Source organism: Sus scrofa, chromosome 10 (assembly GCF_000003025.6).
Source record: "Sus scrofa isolate TJ Tabasco breed Duroc chromosome 10, Sscrofa11.1, whole genome shotgun sequence".
Lineage (NCBI taxonomy): Eukaryota > Metazoa > Chordata > Mammalia > Artiodactyla > Suidae > Sus > Sus scrofa.
Window position 1 is genome coordinate 49,315,109 of NC_010452.4, and position 24,022 is coordinate 49,339,130.

Genomic DNA, 24,022 nt, shown 5'->3' on the forward strand with positions numbered 1-24,022 from the left:
ATTTCTGCCTCTGAGATGGGACCTTTTGGCCTATGGCTCACAACAGGTGGGCAGTTGTGTGCTTATTATCAACAGCCAATTTCTAGAAAGGAAAAGAATGCTTGGCCCAGAATGGGAGGCTTATTCCTTCATGAAATTCTGGGGCACAGATAAAGAGTTTTCTTCTGAGAGTCAGAAGGATTTCATGAGTTTCCTAGATAGAAAGGGCCCAAAGCTACGTGCATCTCAAGTATCAACATTTTTGTATATAGCCTGGGAGTAGAGGAGGGGTGAGCTAATGGCAATTTCAGGTGGCTGGATCCTATGGTTATATTTGAGAGCTTTTCTCTCTGAAGGGCAGGCTCCACTTTCTTCCCTCCTATACCTATAGTTTTCTTGACTATTGATCTGACTGGACCATACAGAAAGGACAAATGTTTCTAAACATGCATCTGCCATCTGCACATACAGGTCCAGAGGTTTCCCGCTCACACTTGGAATCTGATGATGTCTATGGGAGCTCTCATTAGCTCAAGTCTCTCCATCAGGTTTGCAGGGGCAGAAGGATGCTTTTAAAATATTATTTTGAATTCTAAGGAGCATCTTGTCTCCGCATACTCTGGTCCCTTTGGATCTTGATGGGAGACAGATAAAAGGAGGTCTTAAGATGAAGTCTCAAAATCCTGGCTGAGGAGCTCATTTCCTGAGAGGAAAATAACCAGCCATGGAATAGAAATGAATTATTTGGGATGGCAGTGATGGGGAGTTTAGCAGGAGAGACTTTGGGGGGTCGGAATGGGGAGAGAATGGGGATAAGCAATTACTTGGGAGGGAAATGACTCCTTCCTGGGCGGGGGCAATAGGGCATCCAGGATGACGTCATTATCCTCACACAGAGGTCTAAGGTCAAGTTTAATTTTCTGGGCTCACTACATTCTGGAGTGTGTTTCATTCCTCTTTGCTCAGGCTGATGAGATTTTATTTTTATTTTCTCTAATTAATCCAAATGACCTAATAAAGGAATACTGTTAGGGCAAATACCTCAAGAACTAGCATCAACCTTCTGTTCAAAACAGGCTGAACTGGAAAGCAGAAAAGAGATGATTATCCCTAATTGAATCTATGATGAAGCTTGGCTGTCATGCCTAGCCGACTTCGTGGGTCCGCTGAGGTTAAGTGGGTAAAAAACTTAAATGGGAAGAGAATCTTATTGTCAGTCTGACCAATCATTTTTAAAGAACTTGCAGTGCTCTTTTGCGTTTGTTTTATAATACTAACTTTGGAGAGGTGATAAGCCATAAAGTGAACAGAAAGAAGGGGACATACCTTTTGAGAATTTTGTGGGCCTATGTTTCAAAATAACTTAGCTAAGAGTTTTCTTGTGCCTCCGTTAAAAGAAAGAAAAAAAAAATCTGGCTTAGTTTTTATATCTGCCCCTGCAGTTTGTATAACCCATACAAAATAAAAATCTATATGTTAAAAAATAGGATTTCTTTTTAATATATATATTTTCCTCTTGTAAAATTATATGTATTTAAATACATTTGAAATGTTGCTATAGGTAAATTAGAAACTTTTTTTTCCTACTACTATGAAAAAGGCAAAAGTTTTTTTTTTATTGTCAACATACATTTTATATTTACTTTACCCTTTTCACTGCACCCCAAAGAACCTTTGATGATTCAGGGGCAATTTGGCACTATTCAATCCTACTACTCTGAAGTGAAAATAAAGCTCTGATTTGCACACTATATTAAAAGTAAGGGAAGTATTTATAACAATATTAAGCTTTTCCTTATTGATTAGCACACAGCCTTTTGTCACTAATTATTAGAGAGGTAATCTTAACTTAAGAAAGGATTCTGAAAAGGAGCAATGTTTGTTTGCTTTTGATTTTTTTTAAACTGTACTCTACTTTGACACCACAATATAGAAATAGATTTACTTTGGAACAAACTACAAATACATTTACACGGTTTGTGACAACTTCATTGTCTACCTAGAGAACTGAAGCAGCTTGGTGAGCTAGGTTATTATAAATCTTGTCCAAGGCGTTCTATTTCTTCAATCAGAAAGTCAATGTCTTGGTGGGTTGCTGCGGGGTTTGAGATGACCATGCGGAAGAAATTGACCTTGTCTCCCAAGGGCTGGTAGCTCACCATCGTGGTCCCGGACTCCATCATTCTGGCCTTAATCACTGGAGCCACCTGTGGGAGAGACCAGACCCACCACCAGACCGTTTCTCCCGGGGATTCTTCCCTTCGTCAAAGAGCACAATACCAAGGAGCACTTTTAGTTTTTAAAAGCCAGAACCATATTTGTTTTCTCTTGGAGGAATTGCCTCCCACCTTTCTTGGGATCAGAGGGCTGGAGCAGTTGAATACATCTAAGATCTAGAAGGTGCTAAAGGGATAATCAGTGATAGGCTATCCGGAGCTTGTCACCGAATCTTTGACTTTCTACTTAGTGTTTTGGGAGAATGGGAAGAATCTGGGGCTGGCTCCAAGACTAAAGAGTTTAGTGACACAACATTCAGGAGACTTTTTTTCTCTCCCCCTCAGTAAAGATTAAAAACATGGACATAAGACATAGTTCAGAAAATGGTTACCAAGAGATAAGCCTCACTATCAAGTAATGTATGAAAATGAGCAGACTTTTGAGATCATAATGCAATTTTCTTTCTTGAGACCCTCAAGCATTCTGGTTTTTCCTCCTTTTGCATTACCTCAGTTTATACGATGTTTTGAAATATACTCCCTAGTGATGATGAAGAATCAGCTGAGGCAAAAAACCTGCATCCACATGCACTGGGCGTTACAGAATCGGATCACAGGCAAGATTGTACCATGTTTATGCCAGACAGATGCTTTCAGCCCTTGGTCCTCTATTGTATGTGAAATGAAGGTCAAGTTCTTGTTCACTGTTTTTGCCATCAGCTGTGAGGACTCATCTCCCAGTGCTTACCTCCGATGAATCTGCAACTCTGACAAGACCTACTTATTCAATATCTTTTGGATGTACCGCACATATTTTTCATCCCTTTTCACTGGTCCTCAGTCTCACAGTGTCACACTTGTTCTCTTTTCTTAGAATCCTTGTTCTCTTCCATTTTGTATCCTATGCAGATTCTAAGGCTTCGTCACCGTCCCATATCTGCTAGGAAGACTTTCCTGACTTCCATAGTCCATTAGAGTATTTTCTCTATGTTGTAAGTACATGATCCTTATCCATAGATTCTGACTGTATTCTAATTTCCTATTGTCCCCTCACTTATGAAAATACCCCTCATCTTTGGTTGTCAACTGTAAGCTCCTGGAAGGCAGGGACAGTGTCTTTTACTTTTATCAGCACAGCACTGCATGCACATTGAGGGTTCCTTGAGCCCTCACTGACTGTAAAGAGTAGCATAAAAGAACTCTTTGGGAGTTCCTGTCGTGGCTCAGTGGTAATGAACCTGACTAGTATCCATGAGGACTCAGGTTCGATCCCTGGTCTTGATCCTGAGGGTTAAGGATCCAGCATTGCTGTGAGCTGTGGTGTAGGTTGCAGATGAGACTTGGATCCCGTGTTGCTGTGGCTGTGGTGTAGGCCAGCAGCTGTAGCTCTGATTACAGTCTTAGCCTGGGAACTTCCATGTGGCATGGGTGGGGCCTTAAAAAGCAAAAAAAAAAAAAAAAAAAAAAAAAAAAAAAGCAAGCAGCAGCTCCTAGGATGAGGCATACATTTAAATTATGTCCCACTGTAGGTAGAATGTGTCCACATGTTTGACCACTGGAGCTTGTAAATATAACATTTGATCTTTTAGGTTCATTGTGGAAAATGTAGCCAGGAACGTAGATTTCAGGAAAGATTTAGACTTCATGTTAGATTTACCAGTCGGCAACTCAGTTTAATATGGGAACCATGCCTCTATCACAGCTGGATTCATCTTAAATGAAGGATAGGTTCAAATGGAATGGTGTTTTGAACATGTGACTTTTGAACATCAATACTTCCATAATCACTGGTTTACAGTGAGATTTTAATCCTCAAAGTATTCAATGTGCAAAACTGACATGGTTCCCACCAGGCCCAGTTATTTGTTAGTTACCAAAGCCAAAGCCAGACTTGACCTTCATGTTCATTTCACTTCCGGAGCCTAATTTTCTCATCTAAAATGAATGACTCCATTTTAGATGATGATTCCAACACCGAGATTTTCTGATTCTAGATTAACAAGTTTTTCCATCTTTTCCTGCTCCTTCCTTATGCCACAAGGAGGTAATATAAAGAGGAACGCTTCTGTGTGGGTTGACCCTCTTTCACCCAAAGGGTTAACGATGTATGCAGGGTATCAGGCTCATCCCAGGGAATAAATATAAAGAAGAATTTAAATATTTAAAGTCTGGAATTAAGTTCTGAAGATGAATCCACTAGAATCTTTTAGCACAAGGACATGAAATGTATCGCTTTGTGCTGTAAGGCATAGCAAGTCAATGTGTTTCCGGGAAGGGAAGTCCCAAATCTGAAAAGGAATTCCAAATCCATGTGTCTGCAGGAAGTTAAGCAACAATCATAACTATTCATTACTTTTATTTGTGCATAAATTGTGCTTGCTCTTTAGCACTGATAAAACAATGATTATGCTTAGTGAATCAATCTCTGATTTCATTTTCATGGCAACCGAAGTAAGAACACATAAGAATGGGATTAATGAAGGTTGATCAACTTGAAATTTTCAAATAAATGCAAATCAAAGGTTAAAAGATTAACCTCTGGTACCAGCCATCATTGCGAACAGATTTTGGCATAAAGTAAGATCGAAACCCTCCAGTTCCTAAAGCTAGCTGGGCTGGCAGAACTAAATACATACGACTTTCGGTTGCTTCCAGAAAATGCTGATGGACTAAAATTGGCAGGAACATGGGACATCTTCATTGCATAATCACTAACTGCAAGTTAAGAAGGAAAACTATTCTGATGAGTATGTAGTATTTTAATTTTGTTCTAGAATTTTTTGGGGGGGTCACATTCTTGGTTTTGCTGAATTAAGAAAGTTAGGAAAAGAGGGGCTGTGTGCAATTTACTAAAGGCTTAATCAACAAGAGTCCTTTGGGGAGTTTTAGGATACCCTTTTCTCCGTTGTGCCATCAGCTTTTTCAACTCTTTAGAAAGCAATAACCAGGGAACTCTTCCATAATTTGAATCTATACTTGTTTCCTCCAGGGGGATCAGAATAAAGCATCATAAAATAAGATTTCACAGAAATGTATTTTTCATTATGTGTTACAAACTTTTTGTTTTTATATCTTCGAAGGTGAGAGAAATTTTGAAAAGTGACAGTAGAATAATCATAAATAAGATATTTGAAAACATTAAAGTCTCAACAATAAAATTCCCCAGTACATTTAATAACATAGCTTTAAAAGAGTTACCTTATATGTGAGGCCAGTCTATTTTCTTGCCAATGTATTTTTAAAAATACTCCCTATAGAAAATATTTGCAAACAATGTGACCAGAAAGGGCTTAATTTCCAAAATATATAAACATGCCATGCATCTCAACAACAAAAAACCAAACAACACAATTGAAAAATGGGCAGAAGAACTAAATAGAAATTCCTTCAAAGAAGACATTCAGATGGCCAACAGGCACATGAAAAGATGCTCTACATCATTAATTATTAGAGAAATGCAATCAAAGCTAAAACGAGGTACCTCACAGCAGTCAGAATGCCCATCATCAAAAATTCTACAAAGAACAAATGCTGGAGAGGGTGTGGAGAAGAGGGAACCCTCCTACACTGTTGGTAGGAATGTAAGTTGGTACAGCCACTACCGAAAACAATATGGAAGTTCCTCAAAAAACTGAAAATAGAGCTGCCATATGATCCAGCAATCCCATTCCTGGGCATATATCTGGAGAAAACCATAATTCGAAAAGATACATGCACACCTATGTTCATAGCAGCACTACTCACAATAACCAAGACATGGAAATAACCTAAATGTCCATCAACAGATAGATGGATTAAGAGGATGTGGTACATATATACAGTGGAATATTACTCAGCCATAAAAGAAAAAAGTAAGGTAATTTGCAGCAACCTGGATGGAACTAGAGATTATCATGCCAAGTGAAGTAAGTAAAAAAGAGACAAATACCATATGATATCACTTATACGTGGAATCTAAAATAAGACACAAATTAACTTTTATGAAACAGAAGGAGACTCACAGACATAGAGAACAGATTTGTGGTTGCCAAGAGGGTGGGAAGGTGGGAGGGGGATTGCCTAGGAATTTGGGTTAGCAGATGCAAACTATTATATATAATAGTTAGTAATGTAATGGATAAACAGCAAGATCCTATTGTATAACACAGGGAACTATATTCAATATTCCATGATAAACCATAATGGAAAAGAGTATGAAAAAATAATATACATATAACTGAATCACTTTGCTATATAGCAGGAATTAATACAACATTGTAAATCAACTATATTTCAGTAAAAAATAAAATACTTCCCATAAACTTTATTATTTCATTTTTATTTGTATTTTTATCATAGTTGATTTATAATATATAAGTTTAGGTGTACAATAGAGTGATTCACAATTTTTAAAGGTTATATACTCCATTTATAGTTATTATAAAATATTGGCTATATTCCCTGTGCTGTACAATACAGCCTTATAGCCTATTTATTTTATACCTAGTGGTTAGTACCTCTTACTCTCCTATCCTTATCTTGCCTCTCCTTACCAAAGTACTTTTTAATTTTATTAAATTTGGTTTTTTATTAGTGTATAGTTGATTTACAGGGCTGTGCCAATTTCTGCTGTACAGCATAATGAGCCAGTCATTCATATTCTTTTTCTCATATTATCTTCCATCATAGCCTATCCCAAGAGACTGGATATAGTTCCCTGTTCTGTGTAGTAGGACCTCATTGCTTATCCATTCTAAATATAATAGTTTACAAAAAGACCAACATACTTTTAAATCCACGGTTGACCTTTGGAAAGGCCATCAGTCAGTATAGGACTATAAAAGTTGATAGAAGAGATGCAGATCGTGATCAAATATTATAAAAAGTTAAAATATGAGAAGATGATGAAGAAAAAAAAAACCCAGAAGCACAAAAGGTCATCAATATACCGGCCTGGCCCTCTTGTCTGGTGAACCCCTGCCAGGAATTCTCCTTGCTGCCTCCTGCCTTTGTCTTAACGTGTTTGAATGGGGGTCCCATTCCCAGGGACCCCAGGCCTTCTATGCCCCTTGGCCTCAGTGACAATGGGCCGCCTGCACCTTCACAGTCCTGACTGGGAGCAGAAAATGCAGCGACCAGATTCTCCTCTTCACCTCCTTTATGGAGCTGTAGTGGGCTCCTTGTGGCAGTAACTATTTGTTACCGAGATACATGTCTTCAAGCCTGTGTGAGCACTGGGAAAGCATCTGTGGCAGGTTTCTTAAGTGTGTTTCCATTCCCTATTCTGGACTGTGTAAATGGCACTTTAGTTCAACAAATAGTTTTGTTTCTCTTTTTTTCTTTTTAGAGTCGCACCTGCAGCACATGGAAGTTCTCAGGCTAGGGGTTGAATAGGATCTGCAGCAGAGGTCGATGCCACAGCCACAGCAACATCGGATCTAAGTTGCATCTGTGAACCACGCTGCAGCTTGTGGCAATGCCGCATCCTTAACCCACTGATGGAGGCCAGGGATCGAAACTGTATCCTCACGAACACTATTTTGGGTTCTTACTTTCTTTTTCTTTTTTTTTTTTTTTTTTTAATTTAGAGAAGCCCTTTCGGTATTTCTTTTAGAATGGGTTTAGTATTGCTGTACTCTTTTAGCTTTCGTTTGTAGGAGAAATTCTTTATTTCCTCTTCTATTTTATTTATTTATTTTTTGTCTTTTGTCCTTTTAGGGCCATACCTGCGGCATGTGGAGGTTCCTAGGCTTAGGGTCTAATCAGAGCTACAGCTGCCAGCCTACATCACAGCTCACGGCAACGCCGGATCCTTAACCCACTGAGCGAGGCCAGGGATCAAACCCACAACCTCATGGATCCTAGTTGGATTTGTTTCCGCTGCGCCGCCACGGGAACTCCTCCCCTTCTATTTTAAATGATATTCTTGCTGGATAGAGTATTCTAGGTTGCAAATTTTTTCCTTTCGGCACTTTAAATATATCTTGCAACTCCCTTCTGGCCTGTATCGTTTCTGTAGAGAAATGAGCTGATAGCCTTATGGGCTTCCCTTGTAACTAACACTTTGCTTTTCTCTTGCTGCCTTGAGAATCCTCTCTTTATCTTTAAGAGCTGAGCCACAATGGGAACTTCAACAAACATTTTTAAGTGCCTGTTGTATACTAAGTTCTATACCAGGCCAGAGGGCACAGAATAATGCCTCTGCCTTGTTAGGTCCAGAATTTAACTTCTCTCATTGATCACATATGGCTCAGAAGATGCCCAATTTCTTCCCATTTGGGGTCTATATCAGTGCTGACCAAGAGAGCTTTATGTAATGATGGAGATGTTTTACGCTTGTGCTCTCTGATACATTAGCCTCAACTCACAAGTTGAATACTTAAAACATGGCTAATGAGGCTGAGAAGTGAATTTTAAGTTGAATTTAATTTTAATTAATTTAGATTTAAACAGCTACCTGTGGCTATTCACCATAATGGATAGAGCAGGTGATATGTCCCCCACCCCTACCCCAGCTCTTTTCCCTGGGGGATTGTGTGTGTGTGTGTGTGTGTGTGTGTGTGTGTGTGTGTGGTGTACAGATTTTACTGGCCCTAAACACTGCATTTTAAGGACCTCACATTTAATAAGAAACTTTTCTGAAACTATCAAAAACTATTGACACTAATGAACAAAAGTTAACTTTGATATTATATGTGGTTTTCTTTTTTCTTTTTTCTTTTCTTTTTGGCTGTGCCTGCAGCATAAAGAAGTTCCTAGGCCAGGGATCAAACTCAAGCCACAGCAGTGACCACACTGGATCCTTAATCCATTGAGCCACCAGGGAACTCCTTATGTGTTCTCTTATCATTTCTAATTCTGAATTGCTGAATTCTCTCTGTTCAAGTAATGAAAATGGAGTCCCAGGAGAGGGAACAATAAAGAGAACTCATTTTGCAATCCCCAGAGACTTTCAAATTTGAATTGCCAACAGTATAAAAACTGTTTACCAATATTCTAATGGCAATTCTCAAGAAATAATCGCTATTCCCATCACAGCTTATGTGATGTATTAAAATCTAAGGAGGTGTTTGAAGAGAGTTGTATTTAAATGGGGGAACCTCAGAATTGACTTTTGCTCAGAAAACAATGAGAAAACCCTCTCTGGTCTATATTTCCATCTTGCCCCATCACTCAGCCCAGCAATAACGAATCCATTCAATAAATGAAATCAGCCAAACTCCTCTCTGGATTCCCGGTCTGGTCCATAGGTTCATTAAAGAAATGAAAGCCAAGAACAATGGAAACATCTCATTTCTACCTAAGCTGTTAAGCAAAATTAGTCATTATTAAGATAATAGTCACCAGGGAGAAACCGCCATAGAACTTTCAGAAAAAATATGAATTCTTTCTGCCCAAATGACAGCAGGTCTGCATCTATCAACTTATGCAATGTGGCCCTCACCCTCACTCTTTCCTGCCTCCTGGGCTTGATTTGCTGGAATGAACCAGCTTCACTAAAGCCTCACACACAACCTCGATGCCTCCCACTCCAGAACCATGCACCGTGGATCTTAGTTCTAGAAGTTTCTTCCATGTGTTCTTCTAGGTCAGTGGTTCCTCATTAGAATCACCTGGAGAGCTTTTGGAACCATTCTTGAGCCCAGGAAAAATTGGTCAGATTACATTCTTGGGGTAAGATCTGGTCACCTGCTTGTTTATTTATCTTTTTAGGGCTGTACTCATGGCATATGGAGGTTCTCAAGGGGCCAATCAGAGCTGTAGCTGCCGGCCTACAACACAGCCAGAGCAACTTTGGATCTGAGCCGCACCTTCGACCTACACCACAGCTCATGGCAATGCCAGATCCTTAACCCACTGAGTGAGGCTAGGGATGGAATCTGCATCCTCATGGATACTAGTCGGGTTCGTTAACCATTGAGCCATGATGGGAACTATGTCACCTGTATTTTATTTTAAGCCTCAGGTTGATTTTAATGTGCAGCCAGGCTTGTGAACCATTTTTCTAATCAGGAGGCTTGATTTAAAGACCTCAACTATTGGAGCTCCCACAGTGGCACAACGGGATCGGCAGCATTTTGGGAGTGCTGGGACACAGGTTCAGTCCCTAGTCCAGCATGGTGGGTGAAGGATCCAGCATTTGCTCGGATCTGATCCTTGGCCCAGAAGCTTCATATGCCTCGAGGCGGCCAAGAAAAGGAAGAAAAAAAATCTTACTATGTGTTTCCAGCCTGGGCTCCTCAACAGTGGGGTAAAAGGACCTTCCCTGCTCTGGGCACAGACAGGAGGAAGTCCCCGCCTTTATGGTAAATTAAAAACTAACCAAACCAACCAATCGACCAAGCAACAAACCCTCTGAGATCCAAACGCACATGATCGTCCCCAGTTTCCTGTTCCTCTGACAGGGGGAGGTGGACCCGTGCATTTACCTCCCTTCAAGATTCTCTATGGTGTATATCTTAAACCAAATTTCACCTTTGTATACGTGTTGAAAGCAGGAGAGGATAAGAGTTTTTAAGTGTCTTACTGGCCACAACAGAATTTGAAGCTCAAGTCTTCAGGCTCTGCAATCTGTCAGTGTGGGTTTTGGAAAGTAACTTTCTCCTCCTGTGCTTCAGTGTCCCCATCAGCCAAATGGGGAGACCATAGTGCTCCCTGAGTTGGGCCACTCTGAGCATGAAGCAATGTAACACTAGATCAAAGCTGAGCACTCCAACCATGGGACGCAGCGTCCACTCCAACCATGGCTGTTATTATCATCACCGCCTGCCCTGCTTTCCTGGGGGTCACCACAGCTCTACAGACCCCGACAGGTATCCCTAACCTTGGCATCTCAAGAGGATCAGCAGCCGCTTTGTTTTCCAACCATTTCTCGTGCCTGGAGTCTCCTCTGGGCTTGTAATTGAGCACCAGCTTCTCTTGGCAGATCAGTCAACCTCAGCAGATTCTCGCCAAGTTATGAATGCCAGTGAAGGTTTGACCTAGTTGCTTATTTTAAGCTGTCATAAACATGCCCTCAGAAAACGGAAGCAAGTCGAGTTGTTATAAAAAATCTGGATAGTAGTTCTCCTGCAGCTTAGCAGGTTAAGGATCTGGCATTGTCACTGCAGTGGCTCAAGGTCGGTGCTGTTGCATGGGTTCAATCCCTGACCTGGGAACTTCTGCATGTCTTGGGGGCAGCCCCCCCTGCCCAAAAAGTCTGAATATACAAGCTCAGTAAGTCCTGGCTCTGCAGGAACCCACAGGGCAGTAGGCTCATGACCAAAGGTAAAGATGGATTTCCCCTAAAGACATCCACGTCTGTCCTAAGAATGACCTGCCTGCGAAAGGCCCCATATACACACTGAGATACACATCAGAGGAGCCTGCATCCTTACCTTGGAAAGGCGGCTCATCCTCTCTTCATTGTTGTCCAGCACTCGCAGACTCGGTGGAACATACCAGAAGCAGACGTTTGTGTGCTGAGGCTGCGAGAGGAAAGTGAGATTCATACTCGGCCCAAACTGGCAACTTTGAAAATCCCAAGGACATTTAAAATCTATTCTGCAGCTTCAAATACAATTCCTACTTTTAAATCTGCAATCACTTTTGGAATGATCGACTTTCATGACATTATACAGAGTCATTCTTTTGTGAGTTTGATTTTTTCTTTTCTTTTTTTTCCTTTTTCCTTTTTAGGGCCATACCTGCAGCATGAAGCAATGTAACACTAGATCAGTTTCCAGGCCAGTGGCTGAATTGGAGCTATAGCTGCTGGCCTGTGCCACAGCCACAGCAACACAGGATTGGAGCTGCATCTGTAAATTACGTCACAGCTTGCAGCAATGCTGGATCCTTAACCCACTGAGCGAGGCCAGGGATCAAACCCACATCGTTATGGATACTAGCTGTGTTCATAACCCGCTGAGCCACATGGGAACTTCAGTGAGTTTTTCCTCCATACCCTGACCCCTGGGCCCCGCTTCTCCTTTGTAATGGTCCCACTTACCTGCCTCATAACTTCTTAGCATCAAAAAAAAAAAAAAAAAAAAGTACCAGTGATAAGAACTGCAATTGACTGAACTTAGCAGAAATCAAAATCCATACCTTTCCATCAAACACCATTTCATACCCTTCTCGGTTTTTGATGATGTTGTATAAATACTCCGCCAGCTCCAAACACTTATCAATGTGTGCTTCAAACCCAGTTGTCCCCTACATGAGAGAAGAAGAAAGCATAGCAGGCTGAGGGAGGTGGGCAAGCTCTCGGGCTGAGATGCGGGCTGGACACTGGTAGTCTCTTTGCTCCTTCGGTCTTAGCTCAGGCCAGCACTTTCTTTACCCAAGAGTGTGTTGTTAGAGGCTTTTCTGGCAATTATTCCTCCTTTATTGCTCTTCCCCTCAGGTGCCTCCCGAGCCTCTATTCCCCAGGCAATTATTTTGATTACTCAAGGGGAAAATTTGCCTCTGCTGCTCAGAGGAGTAATTATGGCAGTCACTAATGACAGGAGGGCCGGCTGTGCTTTTCCTGCAGATAAGAAGCATCATCAGAGACCGCCCCCACCTCCAAACCAGGATGCTAGCTTAGTCCCTGCCCATCAGATAAATTTAACATTTCCAGACTCCACTTTTGTTCACTGAGGTACCCCCATTATAGAACAAATAGGTAAGGTGCTCAAGGAATACTGGACAAATGAATGAATCAATCTGAAGGGGCAGGAAGATGCTCTGTTAGGCTGTCATTCTGCAGGGGACATGAGGTCTCTCCTTTAGAGATAAATTACTCATATGTCTGCACAGGGTGAACATTATCACAGAGATCTTTTAGTTCCCAGCTCTTGGAAGCCCAAGATATAGACTCTTGAAAATCAACACAACAGCCTTGGACTGGAACTATTCACTGACAACAGGACACATTAGGGAATTACTTTTCAAGAGGGCTTTACTCCTAACTCCTTTGGTATTTGTGGAGTGCCAAGGAAAAGCTTAGAAAAACAGCTAATAATGCTGATCCTAGAAATTCTTAGAACAGGCTTGCCAGTGAGTCATTCATCCTGGAAACTAGAGGAAGCAGCTGTAATGGTGATAACACATGGCCAGCCGCCTCATCTCAGGTAGAAGGGGACCCAGCATAGCCAGTGACATTTAACATCTGAAACATAATCTCTAGAATATATAAGCAACTTATACAACTCAACAGCAAAAAAACCAATCAATCAATGGAAAAATGGGCAAAAGACCTGAATAGACATTTCTCCAAAGAAGATATACAGATGGCCAGTAAACACATGAAAAAATGCTCAACATCGCTGACTATAAGAGAAATGCAAATCAAAACTACCATGAGATACCACCTCACACCAGTCAGAATGGCCATCATTCATAAATCCACAAATAACAAGTGCTGGAGGGGCTGTGGAGAAAAGGGAACCCTCCTGCACTGCTGGTGGGAATGTAAACTGGTACAGCCACTATGGAGAACAGTTTGGAGATACCTTAGAAATCTATACATAGAACTTCCATATGACCCTACAATCCCACTCTTGGGCATCTATCCGGACAAAGCTCTACTTAAAAGAGACACATGCACCTGCATGTTCATTGCAGCACTATTCACAATAGCCAGGACATGGAAACAATCCAAATGTCCATCGACAGATGATTGGATTCAGAAGAGGTGGTATATATACACAATGGAATACTACTCAGCCATAAAAAAGGATGACATAATGCCATTTGCAGCAACATGGATGGAACTAGAGAATCTCATACTGAGTGAAATGAGCCAGAAAGACAAAGACAAATACCATATGATATCACTTATAACTGGAATCTAATATCCAGCACAAATGAACATCTCCTCAGAAAAGAAAATCATGGACTTGGAGAAGAGACTTGTGGTTGCCTGATGGGAGGGGGAGGGAATGGGAGGGATCGGGAGCTTGGGCTTATCAGACACAACCTAGAATAGATTTACAAGGAGATCCTGCTGAATAGCATTGAGAACTATGTCTAGATACTCATGTTGCAACAGAAGAAAGAGTGGGGGAAAAACTGTAATTGTAATGTATACATGTAAGGATAACCTGACCCCCTTGCTGTACAGTGGGAAAAAAAAAAAAACAAAAAAAAATACATCTGAAACAAGTTTAAGAACAAGCTGCATTAAAGAGAACTGAGGCGCTGAGAAATTCATTTCTTTGGAGATTGTCACCGTAGCTGACTGGTTCAAGGAAGCTGGTTCCTGATGACTCCACGGGCCCAGCTGATGCCTGAATGTTCAGACAGGCACCCATGCGCTCCATGAGCCTGTGGGTGCCAAGGATTTAGGACCGAGTTAGAGTGATCTGGCAGTTTGGGTCCAGCTGGGATGGACTTTAGGTAAGAGGGAGGAAAGGTAATTGTTCTCCAAACTGGATCCTCTGGATTCATCTAAAGTTGGATTTCCACTTGCATGGACCTGATCCAGGATGTGTCCAGGACTGGTATGACTCTGACCCTGTGCAGCCACATGGCCTTGGCTAACCTCACTGGCCACATGGCAATGATGGTGTGTGTCTGATTTCTCACTCAGAGACATAGTGAGGGAAACGGAACGCTCTGGAAATGAGAGTGGCTGTTTTGCAAAGGGAGTGGGACTACCATGGACCAGTCTCTGCTAGTTTAAGACTTCACCTGGCAGATGCTCAGATACAATCTGACTGCCCCGTCAGTTGAAGGCTAAGGAAGTACAAGGGGAGTGACATGGGGACTGTGATGTGCCCTTAAATGCCTGGGTTCCCCTTTCACTTTGGGTATTTATGGGAATAAGATCCGTATTTTATTTTCAAGGTTTTGCGGGTTTTTAGGAGATTCTCCAAAATTCATTCAATCATTAAATGCTTGTTAAAGTTGTATACTACACAGCTCTTCTGGTGAGAAAGACAAAGGCACATAGAAAACCATATTGAGCATCACATCTCCATGATCCTAGTTGCTGTGAAGGAAGGTGAAGGCTCAGAGGGGCACTTCTAGGTGGAAGGCAGGATCCCAGTGCCAGGGCTATGCTGAAGGAGCTTCAGGAGAGCTTCATCTTCTCCTTCATCCCACACTCCTAGGATTGGTTTCGATGGACCTGGTTGAAATGTATCCTCCACCAGGGCACAGATTTGTGTTTCTTTTGTTCACTACTGCATCCCTCATGCCAGCAGTGCTAGGCACATATGAGATGCTCAATGTCTATGTGTTGAATGAATAAATGAGTGAATGAATGAATGAAGTATACCTTTTAATCTCGGGGCAGTTTTTATAGAGAATATTCTGAGGAACCAGCTATATCAGAACAAGATGAATTGTGTTAAAACTATAGATCCTAAGGGCCTGATTCCCAGGTCAGAATTTCTGGAAGACAAGCACTGCTTGTATTATCTTCTGCAGCCATCTGGCCCCCCAGGATCCTACCTCTGCACCTGTGTTGACTCGGGCTTCTTGTGATTCCTCTCTGCTTCTTAAAACCCTCTCCAAATGCTCTTGCCCCTAGAGATGCTGCATCTGAAATAATGACCATATTCCTTGCTAGTCTCTCCATGTTTCTTGCTTCCACCCTACTCAGGCCCTTTTACTTTTCATCTGGATGGTAGCGTCCTAATTTTCCTTCAGTCACCTTAGACTCTCTGCTAGCTCTGAATGCATGCTTTAGCCTCTGTTGGACCTTCTTCCTGTGGCGTCCTCTTTCCAGCTCTGCTGGTCGAAATCCTACTTATTCCACCTATCCTGTTCAAGACCATCTCCAAGGTCACCTCTTGAAAACCACTCTTGGCTCTCAAATTAGGAATGAATCCTCCACTCTTTAGCTCTTCAAGGTGTGTCTGTGTTTCTTGGATAATCAGGTGTCACCTGTCTTTTGTGATGGTTATCGGTGCATTTATCTTTCTTGCCTGGAACACTGGAGCCCCCTGTCCTGGTCAACATCAAGCACAATAACAGATGCTCAATATCCACGTATTAAAATAAATTAATATTTTAGAGAGAAAGGGAACATCCAGTCACTCAGCAAAGGGTGTCAATATCCACTTCCCTTTAATAGTTTTCTCCTGTTGTTGTTTTTTCCTCAGCCATTTACCAGTCCCTCTCTTATCTACATTGTAATTATGGAGGCCAATTACTGAAAACTATACAGAAATCTGCCAATTTGCATAATGGTATAGAAACACAAAGATTTACAGTGAAAATTCAGTGGCTACATACTATGTCATCATTGTAGGCCTAAAAAAGGGGACAACTTTTAAGGTGTTTTTTTTTTTTTTTTCCCTGTCTACCACTGAAGAAATCTGCCAAGATGAAAAGTAATCAAGTCCTAGGATTCTCTAATAAAATATATACAAAATAGGTCTCCCCAGTGAGAAGACAGTTGAGGGCAGACGGTATCTTTACCAGCGAAAAGCTTACAAATCACATCACCATCCAGAACATTTCCTAGCATTCCACATCAGGAGGCTCAATTTTTTTTCCCATACATTTGCTCTAATCCACTTGTATTGGACTTGATGGACATGATGGCTGTCTTCAGTGCATTAGCTTTGTTTGTTATTCACAGGTGAAAGAATAGTGGTTTAATACTTAGATTACTATTTTTCAGGGGTTAATCTTACTAAGGAGAAAGTGTGGATTCACTGGAACATTGTATTCTTCATGTGTATCTGATAAAAGAGGGTTTACTGACTAATGCCACGTCCACCTCTTCCTCCTTGTTATTGTCTTTGCAGATGCAAAATAGAACGACATTGCCTGCGCTGTCACGGTTGAAAGTTGAAAGCCAAATGAATGTTTCTGCCATTTAGATGGGTTTGGGGTGTGCATGAGGAATTTTAAAAATATGTGTCCGTAAGTTATGCAGCTACTGTGATCTTTTATTTTTCTCTGTCTCTCTTTTTATCCCCTTTACTGGTGCCTGTATTTCTGCCCATTAGAAACTGGATCCTTTGCCTTTATTTGGTCCTGCTGTTTAATTCACACCTGATGTCCTCTGAGTTATTTCTCTGAGAACCAGCCGGCTGCACCATACTGGCAAGGAGGCTTCAGATGGAAAAGGAGCAGCAGGAACTGATGAACCATGGCAGAAACATTTTTGTGTAAATATAGCTAATGATCATCATCTTAATAAAAACACCACAGGACCAAGAGACAAAAAGAGGGATGCTGAACAATATTTAGAGACCAAGCTTTCCTCAACTTACTAGCTGATATTTGCCTTTGTCATTTTATAATTCCATCAATCAATGAAATGCAAAACCGCTTGATAGTATACCAATAATCTTCATTCTTGGCTGATTTAATTTTGCCAAATGAAAGTGTCATTGCCAACAGAATGAGTTTCATCTTGGGTGGGGTTGGGGGGGAACCATATAGGTGCCCTTGTCATGCTCTCAATTTTCAAAAGAGGAAGGGGTCCCCTGGCCAGCTCAAGGGATTTGAGCCCACTCATCACCCACCTTTATGGGGCAGTGACTCACCTTGGGCCTCGCTCCAGGTAGAGGCCTGATATTCCGTAATATTTAGAGAAAGTTCAGCCAGGGGAAATACATCAAGGGGGCTTGCTTGAAGACTGTACTCCAGCCATCCCCAGAAACCATCTAGGAGTTTTTTGTGCATTAAGCGAGACCATCTTAATGCACAAAATGAAAACTTTTTCCAGGATGGGTTTAAAGAAGATTCCCTAAAATCCTTGTGGACTGCACTGTTTCCCTCCTCTTTTTCTTGTTAGCCACCTGCCTCTCTGAACTATTTAAGACAATTCCATTTGCTTTGAACAGTTTTATAGACAACAGCCTATGGACAGGGTGCTGAGGACATGGTCTATACCTCTTTACACGGACTTGAGGAAGGACCTGTTCTGTGGTCTCTTCCAGCTGCCGAAGTTATTTGCTTGTTCTTATGGGGTTGAACCTGTCACCTCTGCGTAGGCTACTTAGAAAGCTTCATGCTGAATGTGTAGACCATTTGCCAAACACTCAGGACCTCAGGGCATGCCAGCTTCTCTCTGATCTCTCCTTTTCCTACTTTTCTTTGTCAAAAGTCCCTCATGTCCTCTTTTTTTTTTTTTTTTTTTTTTTTGTCTTTTTTGCTATTTCTTGGGCCGCTCCCGCGGCATATGGAGGTTCCCAGGCTAGGGGTCGAATCGGAGCTGTAGCCCCCGGCCTACGCCAGATCCACAGCAACGCAGGATCCGAGCCGCGTCTGCAACCTACACCACAGCTCACGGCAACGCCAGATCGTTAACCCACTGAGCAAGGGCAGGGACCGAACCCGCAACCTCATGGTTCCTAGTCGGATTCGTTAACCACTGCGCCACGACGGGAACTCCCCTCATGTCCTCTTTTAATGGCTGGATTTTTCTAGCAGTTGGGTTTTTCAAGCAAGTCCCGCTGGCTCTGGCCATTGCCTCCTGTGGGAGGTGGGAAGTCACTGATTGGTGGCATTTAAGTTAGGAATCTGGTCAAAATGAAAAATAAAATCTTTGATCTTTCCAGCCTGCTTACATTTAACCATATGCATATGAGCTTTGAAAGCTAAAATCAAGTCCATTAGTCACAGAGTTCCATCTCTGAGAAAGGGGTGATCATCTATGGTTTAATTCAGAGCTACAAAGAGAGGTCAGTAGGTAGTTACAGAGATTTTGAAAAAAAAAAATACTTTCTAACTAGAGGTTACCCACGAAATGCCAAAAATAAGCTATCATGCTGGGTTTTTAATTTTTTCTTTTTGTTCTCCAAACAAAAAGGTTGCATACAATCTACCCAAGCCATTAATCACTGGGTAAAAGCCATGTGCTAGGACAAGAACAACAATGAAACACCTCTTAGGAATCCAGAGGTTCTGCCATATAAAGCAGCATGGTTGGTTTTCTAGATGAGTGAGCATTAGAGGGCAATTTGGCTTAAAAAAGCACATAATGGGTTTTTCTTATATTCTTGCCCATCTATAGGATTAAAGAATGTAATCTTGGATAAGTTATTTCACTTCGGAAATCAATTTTTAACATGTCAAACTAAGGGGCACCAGATACAGTTTCTGCTTTTAGTTGACCTTCAGCCAACCCCCACGTGCTCACCTTTGCCCTCCACATTAGCCAGAGTTTAAAAACATCAACGTGGCGTCCGCACTGTAAGGCCTTGTCTCCAGTGTCGTAGGACAGGTCATAGTGTTTATCTTGCTGAAAGAGGTAGGAGGCATGCATCTGGTTGCAGCTCTGCATCAACCCCTAGAAGAGAAGAGAAAACTTAGGAAACACCACTGACTTTGCTGGGCATTCTATTTGATTTACATTGTGGTGGATATTATTTTAAAAAAAAAGAGAGAGGTGTTGAATACCCTGGAAGAAAAAGAAAGACTCAAATGAGAAAAAAAAGAGGCCAATATCGGAACAGTATGGACTGCTGTGTTACGTCAGCTCTACAGGATAAATGGCTTAGGGTTAAATGTTATCAGAGGTTAACGACAGGCATATTTATATTTTTACTTTCCTTTTAAGAGAGGTTTTATTTTTTTTTAAAGTTAAATTGAGAGTATAATGTTCATTGTTTGAGAGAATATCCTGGTGTTCTGATTTTGCTGTAATCAAACTATTTTGGAGATTTTTGGTTTTGTAAAATATTATTAGTGTGATTTTTCTACTGTTTCTTTCCTATTTAGATGAAGTACTCTTTTAGCAGTAAGAGTTTGAGTTCTTTAAGGAAATCATCGTTTTTAAGACAGTTCATTGCTATCATTTTATATGCTAACATATAAAAGAATAAAGACATTGCTCCTCTGAGATGTCCTGAATGACGAATCTTTCAGACTTTATGTTGGTCTCTGAAGAGTGGTTAAAGCTTGAGTACTATGTTTTTATACTCAGCTGCTTAAGGTAGTCACAGTGGAAAGTTTCATTATCAATGACCATTTATTTGCCCGAGCATCACATACTTACTATGGAAAATGGGTGACAAAGTGACTGAACTCTTTCACTAAATGAATCATGTTCTCTGACTAAAACAGCATCACCAGTCAACTCACCACGTTTCAATTTGTCACGAAGCACAGGAAGACTCTGATGCTTTCCTAATCTACAGTTTAATTGTGATTTTACAGAATCTTTGGCATCGACTTTTTCTTTTGTAACTCATGACAAGAGAAGAGACTCAAGTGGGATCACTTAGTTGAAGTTAGAAGTGAGAACCCTTTTCAAAAGTTATCCAAGCTAAAACAAAATGCAACTAAATTTTTATTTTATTTTTTATTGTTATTTCCCCCAACACACTTTTTTTTTTCCCCACTGTACAGCATGGGGACCCAGTTACACATACATGTGTATGTACTTTTTTCTCCCATCGTCGTGCTCCGTTGTAAGTATCTAGACACAGTTCTCAGTGCGACACAGCAGGATCTCATTGTAAATCCATTCCAAAAGCAATAGTTTAAAAGGCAACTAACACTTGATCTAGATCCTGAAAGACTGAACTGTGTACCCAGAAGGTAGACAACAGAAATGGTTTAAGTCTTGTACTTTGGATTTCACGTTCAGTGGAATTCATTATTTTTTTGAGACTAATAGAAAGTAAATACAATGTAATTGCAATAGAGCAGTAGAAGGACCCTGGATTGGTCTTGAAGAAAAGCAACTCAAAGCACATGACCTCTAAGAGGTTGGACAGCAACAGTCTCATTGCACAAAGTCACATAAAGGGGGGATAATATTCCTGACTCTGAGTCATATCTCAAACTATTTAAATACAGGAAGAGCTGAACAGTTGCTGTCAAAGAAATTCCAACGGTCAAATAAGCTTAGGAAGCTAACATAAATGCCTTCTTTTCAGATATTTATAATACATGGCAGCAATTAAAGGCTCTGATAAGCCCTGAAATAATCAAACTTATTTTATAACTTTTTTAATCAAATACATCCCAAGCTTTTTGAAAACCAAGGACTCTCTTATCACAGAATACTTAAATATCATCGTATCACATGGCATTATTCCTTGGTCCCCTATCAGGGAGATGCTGTCAGAGCATCATGTACTCTTGGATTCAGCAGAGATGCTAGAGCTATTCATCTATTCCTTCTCCTTTTATCTCTCTAACCTCTTTTTAAAATTTATTTTATTTTATTGAGTACAGTTGACTTACAATGCTGTATTAGTTTCAGGTGTTCAGCAAAGTGAATCAGTCATCCGTATAAATATATTCATTCTTTTTACCCATATAGGTTATTACAAACTATTGCGTAGATTTCCCTGTGCTCTGCAATAGGTTCTCATTAATCACCTATTTTATACAGTGGTATGTCTGTTATTCCCACCCCCTCCCCTCTCTTTATCCTCTTAATGATAAGTGGTTGTCCAATCTCCATTCAGTCACCTCCCCCAGATGAGGCGTCACTCACACATAAATCATTCATTGCCTTTTGGGCAGTTTAAATTTTAGAAGAGCATTCCTTTTATTGACCCTAAGTCAGACCTTAGATCATGGTAATTCTGATTTTGCCATCAAACGTACCAGCCAGTGTCCCCAACCCAGCTCCCTGAAGTCTCATGATAACAAACAAACAAACAAACAAACACAACAACTGACTCTCTCCCATTTGGGAGTCGTTTACACTGTCAAGGCTGCCATCCTCTCAGTCCATTAAGTTAAAATTTTTTTTTTTAGATTAAATATCTTTAGTTCTTTCAACCACCTCTCTTCCATGTTTGCCAATGTTTGTCACTGTTCAAGCTCTAGCTTGATGGGGTCCACTCTATAATCTGAGACCAACCTAAGCAAACCAGGTGTGGTTTAACCTGAGGACAGTGGAGGACTGCCACCTCCCTCATCTGAAACTCACTTCTTTTGTCCCCTATTTTTTTTTAAATGATGCTGCAGAGTACAATGTAACGTCCTATGCTTTTTACACATGTACAAAAATTTAGCTATGCATGAAATATGCCTGTCTTGTTTAGTCAAAATATAACCATCCTAGAGTTCCCCTTGTGCTCAGTGGGTTAAGAACCTGACTAGTATCCATGAGGATACGGGTTTGATCCCTGGCCTCACACAGTGGGTTAAGGATCTGGCCTTGCCTTAAGCTGCGGTATAGGTTGCAAATGTGGCTCTGATTTGACTCCTAGCTTGGGAACTTCCATATGCTTTTCCTAAATAGAAAAAAAAAAAAAAAAGAACTATAACCTTCCTTTATTTGGACATAAGAGCAGAACCTGGCCATTATCCTCATTAAGACTTTCCCCTTTTTGGGAGTTCCCATTGTGGTGCATCGGAAACAAATCTAATTAGGAACCATGAGGTTGCGGGTTCGATCCCTGGCCTTGCTCAGTGGGTTAAGGATCCGGTGTTGCCGTGAGCTATGGTGTAGGTCGCAGACACGGCTCGGATCTGGCATTGTTGTGGCTGTGGCTGGCAGCTATAGCTCCGATTAGACCCCTAGCCTGGGAACCTCCATATGCCACGGGTATGGCCCTAGAAAAGGCAAAAAGACCAAAAAAAAAAAAAAAAAAAAAAAAAAAAGACTTCCCCTTTTTGCATGTGGCTCACTCTTCCAGCAGGTAAAATCACCCTGATTCTGTCATTTGTGTCTGTACACGTTTCCTCCACCCAACCCCACCTCTGGCCTGGCCAAGCATCAGGAAAGACATACCTCTTCTCTAACGAGGAGAGCAGAGCACTGCAGAGGGACACCCATCATCTTATGTGGATTCCATGTCACAGAGTTGGCCCTGAAGGAGACAAATCATGTTAAGAGGGTGGCACCCATGCCAGGCTCAGACTACCAAGGCCCTGTGCCTGGGCAGCAGAGTTCAGGCTTCCTGGTGCTTTCCTCAGACTCCAGCATAACATTAATTTATAAAACAAGTGGGCTCTTCCACCCCCCTTGCCCCCCAGCCACCCATGGCACATGGAGCTTCTGTGCTAGGAATCAGATCTGAGCCTCAGACTCAACCTAAGCTGCAGCTGTGTGCAGGGCCGGGATCCAACCTACAACCCAGTGCCCCCAAGGCGCTGCCAATCCCATTGCACCACAGCAGGAGCTCCTTAACAAGTGGGCTCTTAAATCTATAACCTTTTCTTTGTCTACAGAGACAGTGGGTTAGGGCTAGTGTCACCAGGTGGTGACTTTGAGCTCCCTTGGGGAATGCATTCAGCCACAGGGCTCTGAGGGCCTCTGTGAGTGACGGGGGTCATCCAGTCCAGAGTCCCTCATGTGGCCACCACAGAGCAGGGCACCAGGCAGGTGCCCCATGTGCTGCCACTCTTCCTGCTTCCAACACAACCGAAGTGCCCTGGAGCTCAGGGCAGTGGTTCATTCCACCACTTAATTTAGCTCTTTTCCCAGCTCAGTTCTTCCTCTTCCCATTCAATCAATTATCAAATGTTTCAAAGGTTTCCTTTCATAATAGCTTCTAGCCCACCCCCTGCTTCCATCTCTTTTCTAAGCGACAGATATCCTTCTGGACTACGGGGGAGATATGCCAAAGCTGCCACAGCAGTTTTCAATCTGCGTTGTCCCAACATACTTGAGAAATATAACACCTTTCCATCAATGATCTTGAGTCTCAGCTCAGGGATTGACACTATTTGGAAAATCCTAAATCACAGTCCTGGTTCAGATTCTTTTAATAATAATAATTATTATTATTTTAATCTGGATATACAGTCTTTTTTTTTTTTTATTTTCCCACTGTACAGCAAGGGGGTCAGGTTATCCTTACATGTAGACATTACAATTACATTTTTTCCCCCAAGGATATATAGTCTTAATTGATGCTTGGTTTCCATTTCATCCTCAGCCAGTACCACAGTTATTTTCTAGCTCTGTTTTTGTTGTTGTTGTTTCTTTTTTTCTTTTTTGGCCACCCTGC

At 41.4% G+C, this 24,022-nt stretch overlaps 1 protein-coding gene across 1 annotated transcript in view; it reads right to left on the reverse strand.

The window, feature by feature from the left end:
- The window catches only part of GAD2 (glutamate decarboxylase 2), a 74,332-nt gene continuing 51,883 nt past the window's right edge, over window positions 1,574-24,022 (reverse strand). Inside the window, 5 exon segments of the mRNA NM_213895.2 lie at window positions 1,574-2,186; window positions 11,552-11,641; window positions 12,261-12,368; window positions 19,243-19,392; window positions 22,801-22,879. Coding sequence (NP_999060.2) covers window positions 2,013-2,186; window positions 11,552-11,641; window positions 12,261-12,368; window positions 19,243-19,392; window positions 22,801-22,879 — 601 coding nt within the window. The 3' untranslated portion in view covers window positions 1,574-2,012.